Source organism: Nannobrachium achirus (genome assembly GCF_963921795.1).
Source record: "Nannobrachium achirus genome assembly, chromosome: 3".
Lineage (NCBI taxonomy): Eukaryota > Metazoa > Chordata > Actinopteri > Myctophiformes > Myctophidae > Nannobrachium > Nannobrachium achirus.
In genome coordinates this window covers 74,244,026-74,257,707 of record NC_137812.1, presented here as the reverse complement: position 1 = coordinate 74,257,707, position 13,682 = coordinate 74,244,026, and the positions used below count along the sequence as shown (strand labels likewise).

The 13,682-nt window shown below is 43.8% G+C and overlaps 2 protein-coding genes across 3 annotated transcripts in view; both read left to right on the top strand.

Moving 5' to 3' along the window:
- The window catches only part of tpcn3 (two pore segment channel 3), a 32,375-nt gene extending 27,144 nt beyond the window's left edge, over window positions 1-5,231 (top strand). For both annotated transcript variants that reach the window (XM_080722868.1, XM_080722869.1), the window contains 4 exons: window positions 119-209; window positions 586-699; window positions 1,691-1,803; window positions 5,099-5,231. In XM_080722868.1, coding sequence (XP_080578994.1) covers window positions 119-209; window positions 586-699; window positions 1,691-1,803; window positions 5,099-5,223 — 443 coding nt within the window. In that variant the 3' untranslated portion in view covers window positions 5,224-5,231. The remainder of the gene's footprint in view (window positions 1-118; window positions 210-585; window positions 700-1,690; window positions 1,804-5,098) is intronic.
- A 2,323-nt stretch (window positions 5,232-7,554) lies between these two features.
- LOC308282442 (calpain-2 catalytic subunit-like) overlaps window positions 7,555-13,682 on the top strand; it is a gene marked incomplete at both ends in the record, with an annotated part of 28,441 nt that continues 22,313 nt past the window's right edge. Inside the window, 4 exons of the mRNA XM_080722787.1 lie at window positions 7,555-7,836; window positions 8,857-8,926; window positions 9,084-9,202; window positions 11,792-11,925. Of these exons, the coding sequence (XP_080578913.1) occupies window positions 7,555-7,836; window positions 8,857-8,926; window positions 9,084-9,202; window positions 11,792-11,925 (605 nt within the window). The remainder of the gene's footprint in view (window positions 7,837-8,856; window positions 8,927-9,083; window positions 9,203-11,791; window positions 11,926-13,682) is intronic.

Here is a 13,682-nt window from a genome sequence, read left to right as displayed (position 1 = left end):
CTGATAACAATACTGTTGCCCTTCAGGCAACCACACTAATCACATGTCTGTCTGTCCTCAGTGGGCGTGTACTGCGCTGTGATTGGTTGTTGTTGTTGTCCTTAATGGGCGTGGTCACTGTTGACCAGTGGTTTCACAGCTGTCACTCACCCAGCAGCCGCGCTCTTCTTCATCCTGTTCCACATCATCGTCGTCATCATCATCATCAAGTAAGAGCTCTGACATCATCACTAAGAGCTGTGACATCATCACTAAGACCTATGACATCATCAATAAGAGCTTTGACATCATCACTAAGACTTATGACATCACTAAGAGCTCTGACATCAACAAAATCTTAAGGCAACGTTTAAAACTTTAAGTTTTGCTTAAATTGGTTCAGTTGGTTTATCATAAAATGTTCAGTTGCGTCAGCTTTTATAATTTTTTTCTGAAGTTTGTTGCCTTAACATTTTGAGTTTTCCCAACTTTTTTATTTTTTTACAGTATAGAAACTCATTAGATTACGTGTGTATTTCAGCCATTAGTGTGTATTATTGTGTGTGTATTTCCAGTCATTAGTGTGTATTACGTTGTGTATTCCAGCATCTTCGTAGCCTTTGTGTTAGAAGTGTTCTTCGTTGAATACACTCTGGAGAAGAGCGACCTTCAGACCACCTTGGAGAAGAAGATAGAGGAGCTGCAGCTGGGAGTGGAACAGTACGTGCACCACGGGAGAGTTTTCCCTGCAGGTCGTTCAGTCCCAGTGTATCAAAAAAGCACCTCGGTTAAGCACCGTTGGTCCCACCAGTTTAACACTCACCTAGCCTGGCGTTGCTCATACTATTTCCTCACATTTTGGGGGAAAGGAAATGGATTCACAATTGAGCGGGGCCAGACCAATATTCGCTAAGGGTACGTTTTTGTTGCCCAGGCAGATTGGTCTGGTTCCAGGCTAACACTCACCAGGTTAGCATTCACCAGCGTCGGCAGGTTAGCATTTCACCAGATTAGCATTCACCAGGTTTAGTTTTACTGAGGATAAGGTTAGGTTTAGGTCAGGGGTCGGCAACCCAAAATGTTGAAAGAGCCATATTGGACCAAAAAAACCCAAAACAAACCTGTCTGGAGCCGCAAAAAATTATAAAAGCCTTATACAGTATATCGTCGTTGTCGGGTAGAAACCTTGTATGTCCAAAACTTCGTTTTGTATATATCATTTAAAAAATGAACTAAACTAGTGAAAACAGCCGATCTACAAGCACACAACGCCTCGCACCGCTTTTGTGCGTCAGTCTTGTATGATGAAGCAGGGCTTTACTTTGCAAAAAAAAAAAAACATACAAATTTGAAACTTGGAGATACAAGGTTTCTGCCCGACAGTGACGATAAAAAAATCGTTAAAAGACATTTTTTTTCATTTTTGAAAAAGCTCCAGGGAGCCACTAGGGTGGCGCTAAAGAGCCGCATGCGGCTCTAGAGCCACGGGTTGCTGACCCCCGGTTTAGGTGTATCTCCGTCCCCCCGACTTTCAGCACCTACGCGCAGCCAATCACAAGCTTCCGCTGCCTTAACCCAGTTGCTTTTTTGATACTCGGACTGAAAGACCTGCAAAAACACTCTCCCCGTACACCACAATATACACAATATACACAATATGAATCATAAACAGAAGGTTTATTTACAGAAAACATTTGGTCTTTTTCTCCAGAGAGAAGGTTGAGGGAACTCTGGTGGATTCCATGGAGACGGACGACAACGTCATCGACAACTCAGAATCCACCAAGAACACTTCCTGTTTACGCTTTAAGATCGCTTCTCAGCGTAAGTTACAAACACTTTCTCTATTACTTCCTGTTTACGCTTTAAGATCGCTTCTCAACCTAAGTTATAAACATTTTTATCGCGTTCCTAAGCCAATCATTTTATTGACCAGCATTGATTCCCTATGGAGACACAAAGAGCCTGCTTTGTTCATTATGGAGACTCAAAGGGCCCTATTTTGATTGTAAACTTTAACAAAACGTTTTAATATATACATTTTCTAGCAGTATTTCCCATTATCAGTCACTATATTATAGTGCTGGGTGTTTCCTTGCAGAAAGACACATCCCTGTTGGCTGTATTTTGGTTCAGTTACCACTGTTTATGTTGACATTATATATAATCTTTATTCAGGAATCACACAGGGGGTCCATATCAAAACACCAACAAACAACAACAACAGTACAGTATACAAAAAAAAAAAATACATAAAATACATAAAAACACATAACAGGCAAATGCTGTCAGTGCACAACAAAGAGGCCTCTGCGCCAATGGCGCCACAGACTTGAGCTATATCTAAAGGAGCTTTTAGTAGGGTCTGTTAACTTCATTAGAATATCATTACCAGAATCATTCAACCGACACATGAATCTGTACATCAAGTTTCTTAGTAGAGCTTTAAAAGTAGGTAACCCCAGACTAACAAATAATTGGCTGGCGCTGTGCCATCTAGGCACACACAATAACAGCCGCAGAGCATCATTGTAGGCTACATTTAGTCGCTGTAAGGTTTTAGCCTTGTACCTGCCCCACAGGTGAAGGATTTAGCCTTGTACCTGCCCCACAGGTGAAGGATTTAGCCTTGTACCCGCCCCACAGGTGAAGGTTTTAGCCTTGTACCTGCCCCACAGGTGAGCAGTGTATAAGGGTGTGCAGTATGCTCTAAACAGTGAAGCTTTAACATCAGAGGAGCACACGTGGAATCTTTTCTTAAGCATGTTTGCTTGTGCATAGAGTTTACTACATTGACGATGGATATCTCTCTCATCTGACAAATCATCTGATATGTAGTGTCCGAGATATTTAGTCTCATTACATATATCCAGAGCTTTGTTACTCAGAAAGAACCAAGGGAAAGCAGACCTCCGATCATCTTTAGAGCGCACATTCATCCCTTGGATGGAGGTTTTTGTCAGGGGGAGCTGGCAAATGACATCGTTGAAAATGAGTGGTTTAAGAGTTACTGCAGGGGGTACTCAGAAATTACCCCCCAAAAAAGAAAAAATTAAGTATAAATCGTGCTAATATTGTTCATGGTTAAATCATTGACTACAATTGAATTAGGAGGGGAAAAACATGTACTGTTATGTTTAATGATGACACATGGAGAAACTTGATGCCATGGTACCAGGCAACTGGGATGTTTTAAAGTTGTTTGTCGGGTAAAGGGGAACTCAAGCCAAAAAAGATTGAGAAACACTGGTTTAAGACCATCAAAATAGGGCCCAAAGAGTCTCCTCAAAATATCATCTTAGGAATGTGACAAAAAATAAATAATACTAATAATAATTACTGCCAAAGACGAGAACACTCGTCAGATCGTCTAAGTTCCACGCAGTCAAAGACAAGTGACTCGTCAAAGCCTTGTGTCACTGGTGTATGATAGAGGGCACTTGTCCATGGATATAGGATGGTATTCAGGCCTGGAATTTCGTCATTTTAGGGGCAAGGCCACTTGGCCTTTGGTGTTGTCCATTTTTTAGGGCACAAAGGCCAAATGCCAGGGCAGGAAGGCCATCAAATAAAACATGATTTTAGTCCATTGAAATATGTGGTTGAATTTAAGGGTTAGGGACCTAATCTGCAGTGAAATAGATAAATGATGGTATTTACAATCTGATCCATGCTCAGTCCTGCACCAATCAAAGTCACTGGATTGGTTTATAGATGGGGACTCAGGGAAGTAAACAATCTCAACAAAAGACAAGGTGTCGACATGACAAGAAAGAGACACTGGTGTCTACTCTACATATTGACCAGTAAGACTCCCTAATCGGGAAATAGGCCAAAAGTTTGTTTTACCAATTATCAAGAATACGGGCAGTTGACAGTTTGCCATGGTTACTCATTGAAGTTGAATCTCCATATATGGAGATAACCTACGCATCACACTAAGTCTGACCTCACCAGCCCATATTTGGGCATGAGCAACTTATGTCTCCATATATGGAGATATGATGACATCACACAGTCCTCAGCCGATGATGTGGCGTGATGTCATACAATACACAAACGAGCCCTACAGTATAAAGGGGCAATTCTTGCCAGGAAAGAAGCATTTCTTCGACTCAGACCTTATCGCCAGGGTTGGCTTATAGCAGCTGTCGGTAGGACCATATATGGATTCTGTTAGTGTGGATCTCCTAACAGGGCATCATCTGGGATACAATCCCTTTTATGCCCATATATGGAGATCCCTAACATAATCCCTTTCATGCCCATATATGGATATCCCTAACAGAATCCCTTTTATGCCCATATATGGAGATCCCTAACAGCATCCCTTTTATGCCCATATATGGGCATATATGGAGATCACTAACAGCTAACAGAATCCCTTTTATGCCCATATATGGAGATCCCTAACAGAATCCCTTTTATGCCCATATATGGAGATCCCTAACAGAATGCCGTTTATGCCCATATATGGAGATCCCTAACAGAATCCCTTTTATGCCCAGTTGGTTGCTAGGGTAAAAAAAACATGGTTGCTATGGTAAACAGTTGGTTGCTAGGGTAAACAGTTGGTTGCTAGGGTAAAACCATGGTTGCTAAGGTGGTTGCTAACGTACACTAACAGACCAGCAACAACAGACTGTTGCCACAGCAACGTACACAAAGGTTTGTGTACACATGTGGTGTGATGTCATACTGAAGATATATGACATCACACCGTACACAAACAAGGGTGTGACGTGTGACGTGTGACGGACGGACAGCCGGTGGAGGTTTTGGTAGTAAACTGCTCCCTAACGGTCGCAACAAGAGAGAGAGACAGTGGTACAGGGGCATTAAGGCCACTGTGGCCTCAGGTCATGCCATTGGTTTGAGGGGTACAAGGCCAAACTGAGGGGCAACGGCGGCCATGGCCTTCATGGCCTCCATGAAATTCCTGCCCTGATGGTATTGATCATTTATTGATCCTCCAGGCTATAGGATGGTATTGATCCTCCAGGCTATAGGATGGTATTGATCAGTGTATTGGTCCTTCCAGGCTATAGGATGGTATTGATCAGTGTGTTGGTCCTTCCAGGCTATAGGATGGTATTGATCAGTGTATTGGTCCCTCCAGGCTATAGGACGGTAGACGCTCTGCTCCAGAGGATGTTTGAAGCAGATCTCAGACCAGACGACTTTGAGCTTGAAGACGATGAATCCACCATGAACTTCTCCAACCCCGTCTTCAGCTCCGTCTAGAGCAGTGGTTCTCAACCTGGGGGTCGGGACCCCCAGAGGGGGGACAATTTAAGGACTTTATAATACCTCTAAAATGACAAATTAGCCCTATTCACAGCCCGCCCACTCAGCAAATTTCTCAGCAACTTCCTGGTGCTGACGTCAGTTTAGAAGGGTAAATTAATACAGATATAGCTGGACTTAAAGCCAACAAATCATTATTTTGAACGGTAAAGTAAATTATAATGCTTTGTGCCTTTTACTATCTTGTGTTCTTGATCATGCTAGCCGTATTTTATACTTTACTATTCGGAAATTGCATTACATTTTTGATTTCTTTCTTTTAACTCTATGGGCTTTTAGCAAGGTTTTACCCTTCAAAACGTGACTTCAGCACCGGGGGGATGCTGAGTGGGCGGGGCGTGAATAGGGCTAATTAAACATTGCTCAAATTGTCAAATATTAGAGGCAGGAATTGTGAAAATAGCAGATCTACATGTTATTTTGGGGGTCGCGGCCTGAAAAGGTTGAGAACCATTGGTCGTGTGTGTGTGTGTGTGTGTGTGTGTGTGTGTGTGTGTGTGTGTGTGTGTGTGTGTGTGTGTGTGTGTGTGTGTGTGTGTGTGTGTGTGTGTGTGTGTGTGTGTGTGTGTGTGTGTGTGTGTGTGTGTGTGTGTGTGTGTGTGTGCACGCGTGCGCGAGCATGCTTACGAATCAAGACTCCAGTAACATGTACTGTTTCATATCTTCTGTGATTTTGTGTACCGTTGATTTATACGATATGAGCATAACCTCATGTATATTTATACATATATGAACATAATGCCAAAGCTGCACGTATTTTTATACAGGTTTATATGAAGGGAAATGTGCAGCTAAATAAAACTGTATATCAATGAACCTCAAGGTGTGTCTGTGTCAGTAGCTCTGTCACCGTTACAACATTTAAAGCTGTTAATGTCACGCAGTGAAAATGAACATCTTGATACTGTAGGTCACGTGGTCTTTCTACAAACGGTCTGAAAATGGGTTCGTAGCCAAGCAGCACCAGCATGTCAATGCTGGTGCTGTATTAGGAGGACAGCATGAGTCACCAGAACCAAGAACAGGTGTTTTTAATGAATCTGTCATTGTTAAAATGGAGTTTGAAGTTACAATGGGTTTGTATATGAAGGGGGCGTGTCTGATAAAACGAATATCAAATATCTAAATACCGAATCAAGCAACTTGAAAACTGTCCAGGGTGTTCCCAAAAGCCTGATTAGACGATAATGATAATATAGCCATGTTTCCATAAACGTATTCGAATTAGGGAAGCGAATCATCCGAAACGCGTATCAAGACAACACGAATTCAGCCTGTTTCCATTAAACTGATGAAATGCGATTCTTGGGAGATCCTGCCTGGGTCCGTCTGACTGACGTGCTGTAAATACTTCCCGCGGGCTTGCACACAGTGCACAGAGCTGGGATGGGGCTGATTTTTTCAGGCTGAGAGACGTGCAGATGCAAGCTGCTGTGAGCTTGTAGATCGGGAGGTTTTGGCACATGTAACACGGTGTGATGACAAAGGGTCACACCCGTTTCCATTCACAAATGCACATTTAGTTTATTCGATAAAGCCTCAAAATCCACCTCCTCCAAGCGGATACATTTTTTTGTGGATAATGAAAGTTTATTCGCATTTTGAAGTGTTTCCATTAAAAGATTTTGCGAATAAGCCTTAAATGCGCATTAAGAGGCTTTATGGAAAGTTTTTTTAAGTGAAATATCCCTTCAACTTTTACCATTTATAGAGCTCTCAGTTTGAGGTGACTGATTGGAGGACTTCAGGCCACACCCACACCTGTGTGTTCAGGTGTTGAAACTCCGCCCCCTCCTTTTCTTAGCTGTCTCCGCCCCGTGCACTGTTTTATCCTCACACACACGCACGCACGCACGCGCGCACGCACACACCCACCCACAAACACACACCAGATACTCTCACACACTGTCTCTCTCTCTCTCTCTCTTTGTCTCTCTCTCTCTCTCTCTCTCTCACACGCACGCACACAAACTCACGCACACGCACTCACACTCAAACACACACACACACTCACATCTCTTCATACGCACACTCACTAAATACTCTCACACCTCTCTCTGACTCTCTCACACACACACACACACATGCGCACACACACACCCCAGTCTTTTAATGCGCACACACTAAATATTCTCTCACAAATCTCTCTCTCTCTCTGTTCGTCTCTCTCTCTCTCTCTCTCTCTCTCTCTCTCTCTCTCTCTCACACACACACACACACACACACACACACACACACACACACACACACACACACACACGGTGGGTGATGTCTAGCGCAGCGGAGCAGCTTTCCAGGAGGAAGGCCAAGCAGGATGAGGGTCTGGGGTCGGATTCCAACGCCGTGGCGTGGGGAGGCCAGGACTTCCAGAGCCTGAAGGCGGCGGCTCTGAGCGCGCGGCGGCAGGGGGGGCCGCTGGTCCAAGGGGACGGCGGCGGCGGCGCTCTGTTCTCGGACCCCGCCTTCCCCGCCGACTGGGGGTCCCTGGGTTGGAACGAACTGGGACGATACTCCTCCAAGACCCGCGGGGTAGAGTGGAAGAGACCCTGGGTGAGAATAGGCCTAGAATTATTGAATGCTTTAAACAGTGAAAAATAGCAGATCTACAAGCTCACAGCGCGGCACCGAGTGCCGCGCTGTGAGCTTGTAGATCTGCTATTTTTGAAAAAGTCGTGAAAATGTGTGCAACTCTTTGAATATATGTATTTTTTAAAGCGAATGTTAGTTACTCAAATGTTGCTTCTGGGTGGTCCCTGGAACTAAATATTTTGAGATGGGGGTCCGTGGCCAAATAAATATAATTTTGAGGGTCCTTCACATGAAAAGGTTTGAGAACCACTGACATAGTAGTCTCTCAAGAACAGACTAACTGAGCTCCAGTTAAGTGAAAAGGACCTTTTCTTTGATGATGGCTGGCCAGATTGCTGACATGGAAACATAGGTTTAAAAAAAAGAAAACCTTAGAAGGATTCAAAAGACACTTATAGAATCGGGTCAAAATTCTAATTTTCAAGATTTTTCAAAAATAGCAGATTGCCGCGCTGTGACCTTGTATATCTGCTATTTTTCAATAGTTAAAGCATTGCGGCATGTTCAAACATTTTGTACTTTTACTTTTGGAGTATTGCAGTATTGATACAGTATTCAGTATACAGTATCATCAGAGGGGCACCCCATCTTTAACCATTATTTTATACTTGTGACTATTCAAAAATAGCTGATCTACAAGCTCATAGTGATTATAATAGTGGTTATAACACAATAGAATCTATTATCATGTATTACAACTATATCCTGGTGGTCTAAATGAAAAGCCAGTGAGTGATCAGTCATTATGATGTGTTTGGCCCTGTGTGGCCTAGCTCAGACCTACTCTAGAGTGGATACTTTTTAGTACCCCGTTTAGTACCACTTTCACACCACTCTACCCAGGACCTTGTAGTGGAAAACCTCACACAAGTGGGCGGTGTGGTGTGGAGTGGTGTGGAGTTGGGCCAGTGGAAAAGGGGCTTTAATGGATTAATTAGTCTTAATTAGTGTTAATTAATGGTATCTGTTCTGTCCAATCAGGAGCTGTGTTCCGATCCTCAGTTCATCATTGGTGGAGCCAAGAGGACTGACATCTGTCAAGGAGCACTGGGTCAGAGGTCACACACACACACGCACACACACACACACACACACACACACACACACACACACACACACACACACACACACACACACACACACACACACACACATTTCAGCGACATCACAGACTCAATCACTGAAACACTTTGATTGGTCGTTGCCAGGCGACTGCTGGTTGCTGGCGGCGATCGCCTCCCTGACGCTGGACAAGGGCATTCTGGGACGCGTAGTTCCTCCTGGACAGAGCTTCCAGCAGGACTACGCCGGGATCTTCCACTTCCAGGTCAGAGTGCACCATGAGTTAGCATGGTTTTAATCATAGACATGCATTATGAGTTATGATGGTTTCTGGTCATCTGGCCAGTGATGTATAATATGGGACCAGTTACTCATATATGGAGACCCCTGCATGATAGTCAACGATGTTATGTCAAAACATGGCCATATATGGGTATTACCAAATATAAGCATTCCCAGATATGTCCTCAATATTGATAACATAATATCCTTAATAATGTCCTTAATATTGATAATACAGGAATCTCCACTCCATATAATCTCCAGAAGCACTTAAAAAAAAGGCAACATAAACGTTTGTCTCCTCATATCAATAAAGCTCCTTTGAATAGAGCATTGCAGTTTAAGCCCCGCCCGACCCTCACTCCGGTGTCGATTAATTAGAAAGCTTGTAATTAATCGTTGCATGCAGAAAATAGTGTTTATTGTCATGATTCCTCACCAGCCGGAGCGGCTTTGTCAGAGGCTTAAAAGACGTTTAAATAAATACTTCATGAAATGTCTATGGAAGAAATGAATGGAGGAAAACGCTTCCGACACCGGAGTGAGGGCAGGCGGGGCTTAAACTGCGATGCTCTATTTGATTGACTAGAAGTTTGCGGCCCTTCGGGCCGCAAAAGTCTAGAGTTCAGGCCGCTGCGCGGCCTTCACCGCCATGTTGCGGCAGTGTGGTGTGTGTAATGGCCAAATATGGGTAGTTCTTTTTTTGAGAAAAACGTTTTTTGAGAAAAAAAAGTTTGAGAAAAAAAAGTTTTTTGAGAAAAAAAAGTTTTTTGAGAAAAAAAAGTTTTTTGAGAAGAAAAAACCTCTATGTTCTGGCTCGTTGACCTGAATAACCCCTGGCCTCTGACCCTGGCTGCAGCTGCACAGTGAGTGGGTCATAGCAGCCAAAAGAGCTGGCTAAAATGTGCCTGAATAATTTTGTTTTATATTACTGTACGCAATGTAAGTACATAGCATGGTGGCAAATGTGCCTATAACGTTGCCAGAGTACTGAGCAGTACGTGTACCAAGTGTGGAGCCTCTAGGATAACTGGTTTGCTGGGAATAGGGAACATACCATTTGGCACTCCATGTTGGCACTCCATGGACCCCTTCACCAATACTATATGTAAGATATCCCGGTAAAGACGCGCTGTGATTGGCCAGTAGTCACTTTGAGTGGCAGAGTGCCTTCAACGCTTCTGCACTTCCGCCAATATAGCCGCTCCAAAGAACTGCAGCGGCGGATGAGGCATCTAGCTTTTTATATTACAAGTTACAAGTTAGCAGCCGTCTGTAGGTGACTTTTCAGACCAATTTTAAAGGAAAGTAGGTATTTACACTCCTTGAAGGCCTAAGGTAGGGCGTTCCACATGTTAGTGGCATAGCAGGAGAATACATTTGAACCTTTTTTAGAGTCAAATCTGGGTTGGACGTGATCTGTGGCGCTGCCTCTGGTGTTTTGATTGTGGACATCCTTGACGTTTAGGAGGTATTTAGTCAGGTACACCAGGGTTGGGTTGCACCACCTCACACTAAGTTCAAAGTAGCCTAGTTGTAACGAATAGATGGCTTCTGAGTCAAGACTTACGCATTACTAAAATTTCAGCTGTTGCACCACTCTAACGTATCTCTAAGTAACTACTAAATATTTACGCCAGCCTTTGGGCAGCACTAAATCCTTACTAAGTAACCTATCTCTATGGGAGTACAGCAACTACACGTGGCAGACAGCATTATATCGGCTATTTAATTAATTCAACGTTGAAACGACCCATCTGTTTAAAACATACATTAAGCCCTATATACATTTCGGCCATTTGAAAATAGCTGATCTACAAGCTCGCGATGTGTCTGCTATTAATAGAGCATTTCTATATTGCAGGATTGATACTTTTTTAATTCATTTGAGTACTCTTTCAACCACTGCATATAGCCGCGGCAGACATACAGCACAACAGCGACTTGAACGGTGCTCTTCTCCCCTCCAAATATGCGCTGCCCTGCGTTACTTCACAACGGGGCAAAATGTATGGGGGGCCAATATAATTTGTGATACAATCCGTGTGCAGGGATGCGCTCGCCATGAGCAAGCGTATCAATATGACTTTGTGTACATCATATGCCAGTGGAGAGACAGAGCTCTCTGTTGACAAAAGACGATACAAGCTTTACTTCCTTACTAGAAACAGTTTGTTTTCATTGGACTCGGGAGCTATGACGTCATTGTATGCGACTATACTTAACTTTAGGAACAGTCTACACATTCTACATGGTGCAACACCTGTTAGTAACTCACTTAGTTACAAACTAACTAGTAGTTACTAAAGCCTCGAACAGAGTTGGGTCTCCACCGCGGTGTAGTCTTTTTGAGCGTTAACGTTGTAGTTTTATGACTCAAAAAGACTACACCGCGGTACCCGACTCTGATCGAGGCTTTAGCCTCTAGTAAGGACTGTACTCCCTACGTTCTGGTGGTGCAACCTGCCCCAGGCCTATTGCAAGATGCTGTACTGTCATGTGATTGGGTGGATGTTGTGTTGATTGACAGGTGTGGCAGTATGCTGATTGGCTGTGATGTATTGATTGACAGGTGTGGCAGTATGGTGATTGGGTGGACGTAGTGGTTGACGACCAGCTGCCAACCAGAGAGGGGAAGCTGCTGTTTGTTCATTCTGCCCAAAACAACGAGTTCTGGAGCGCTCTGCTGGAGAAGGCCTACGCTAAGTATGTCTGTCTGTCTGTCTGTCTGCCTGCCTGCCTGCCTGCCTGCCTGCCTGCCTGCCTGCCTGCCTGTCTGTCTGTCTGCCTGCCTGCCTGCCTGCCTGCCTGTCTGCCTGCCTGCCTGCCTGCCTGCCTGCCTGCCTGCCTGCCTGCCTGCCTGTCTGCCTGCCTGCCTGCCTGCCTGCCTGCCTGCCTGCCTGCCTGTCTGTCTGCCTGCCTGCCTGCCTGCCTGCCTGCCTGCCTGCCTGCCCGCCCGCCCGCCCGTCCGTCCGTCCGTCCGTCCGTCCGTCCGTCCGTCCGTCTGTCTGTAAATGGTAAATGTATCCACAACTTTCCAACATCCCATCATGCATTGCGCAGAATGTGCAGGCAGCTTCCGGCGCCGCAGCCGAGAGTGATCTACAAGTTCACAACGGTTGCATCTGCGACGTGACGTGAGCTTGTATGTCTGCTGTTAACCAGAAGTGTCCTGCAAATAATAATACGGTAAATTATCGCGGAAACAGGTGGATATATATATATTCCAGTGGTGTAAAGTAACTAAGTAGATTTACTTAAGTACTGTACTTAAGTACACTTTTGAGTTATTTGCACTTTACTTGAGCATAATATTATAAAACTTACATAAACCACTATTGTATGCCTAGGCAATTTAAAAATAGCCGAACTGTGAGCTTGTAAATCTGCTATTTTCAAACATTTTGTACTTTAACTTTTACTACTTCAAGTACATTTTGATGCCAACACATTTGTACTTATTAAATGTACTTACTCAAGTACATTTTTAATTCTGGACTACTTGTACACACCAAAATACCTAGAGTGGAATCCGCCAATGCATTTCAATGAGAATGTAGCGTTTTTTGCTGCTGGCATGAAACCGCTCCATTTTCATTGAAATGCATTGGCGGATTCCACTCTAGGTGTTTTGGTGTGTACTGGGCACCCCAACAGAGTATTTCTAGAATGCAGTATTGATACTTTTGTGAGTACTTTTTCCACCACTGATTGTGCATTACATTCACACACATTCACACAGCGATGTCAGAGGAAACCATGCACAGCACCAACCTGCTCTTCAGGAGCAGTTGGGGCATACATGGGCAACAGGTGGCCCGGGGGCCACATGCGGCCCCCACCTTCGCTTAATGCGGCCCGCAGGGTAATATCAGAATACTGATATATTATTGATTTCAGTTGTTACAATTCCAAACATGCAAACATGACCCGTTTTAATTCCGTCAGTCTATCTTAAAGTAGGCCTAGTACTAAAATGTTAGTCTTTTTTTTTTCATATCAAACTCATTTTTATTTAAGTTCATGAAGTTAAAATGAGTATATAAATGCATTTGAAATTAAATACAATTTGTACATTTCAGGATTCCAATTAAAAAATAACAACAAATTATTCAGGAATCCAATTCAAAAGAAGCAAAAATAGCAGATCTACAAGCTCAAAACGCGTCGCACTGCGATACGTTTTGAGCTTGTAGATCTGCTATTTTTGCTTCTTTTGTATGAGATACTAGAATGACAAAGTAGGACGTAGCAATATGCAATGTGGCCCTCTGGAGTGAAGAGTCTTGCTCAAGGACTCTTCCACACTAAATCTGGGGGAGCCCGGGATCAAACTGGGAACCTTCTGGTTCTCAATCCGGCATGCTCTACCTCCAGAGCCAATGTCTGTGTGTGTGCGTGGTTGTACAGGTCAGTACAGGGTGTGTTTTGGGAGTTTCTCAAAACGTTCCCTGGACAAATAA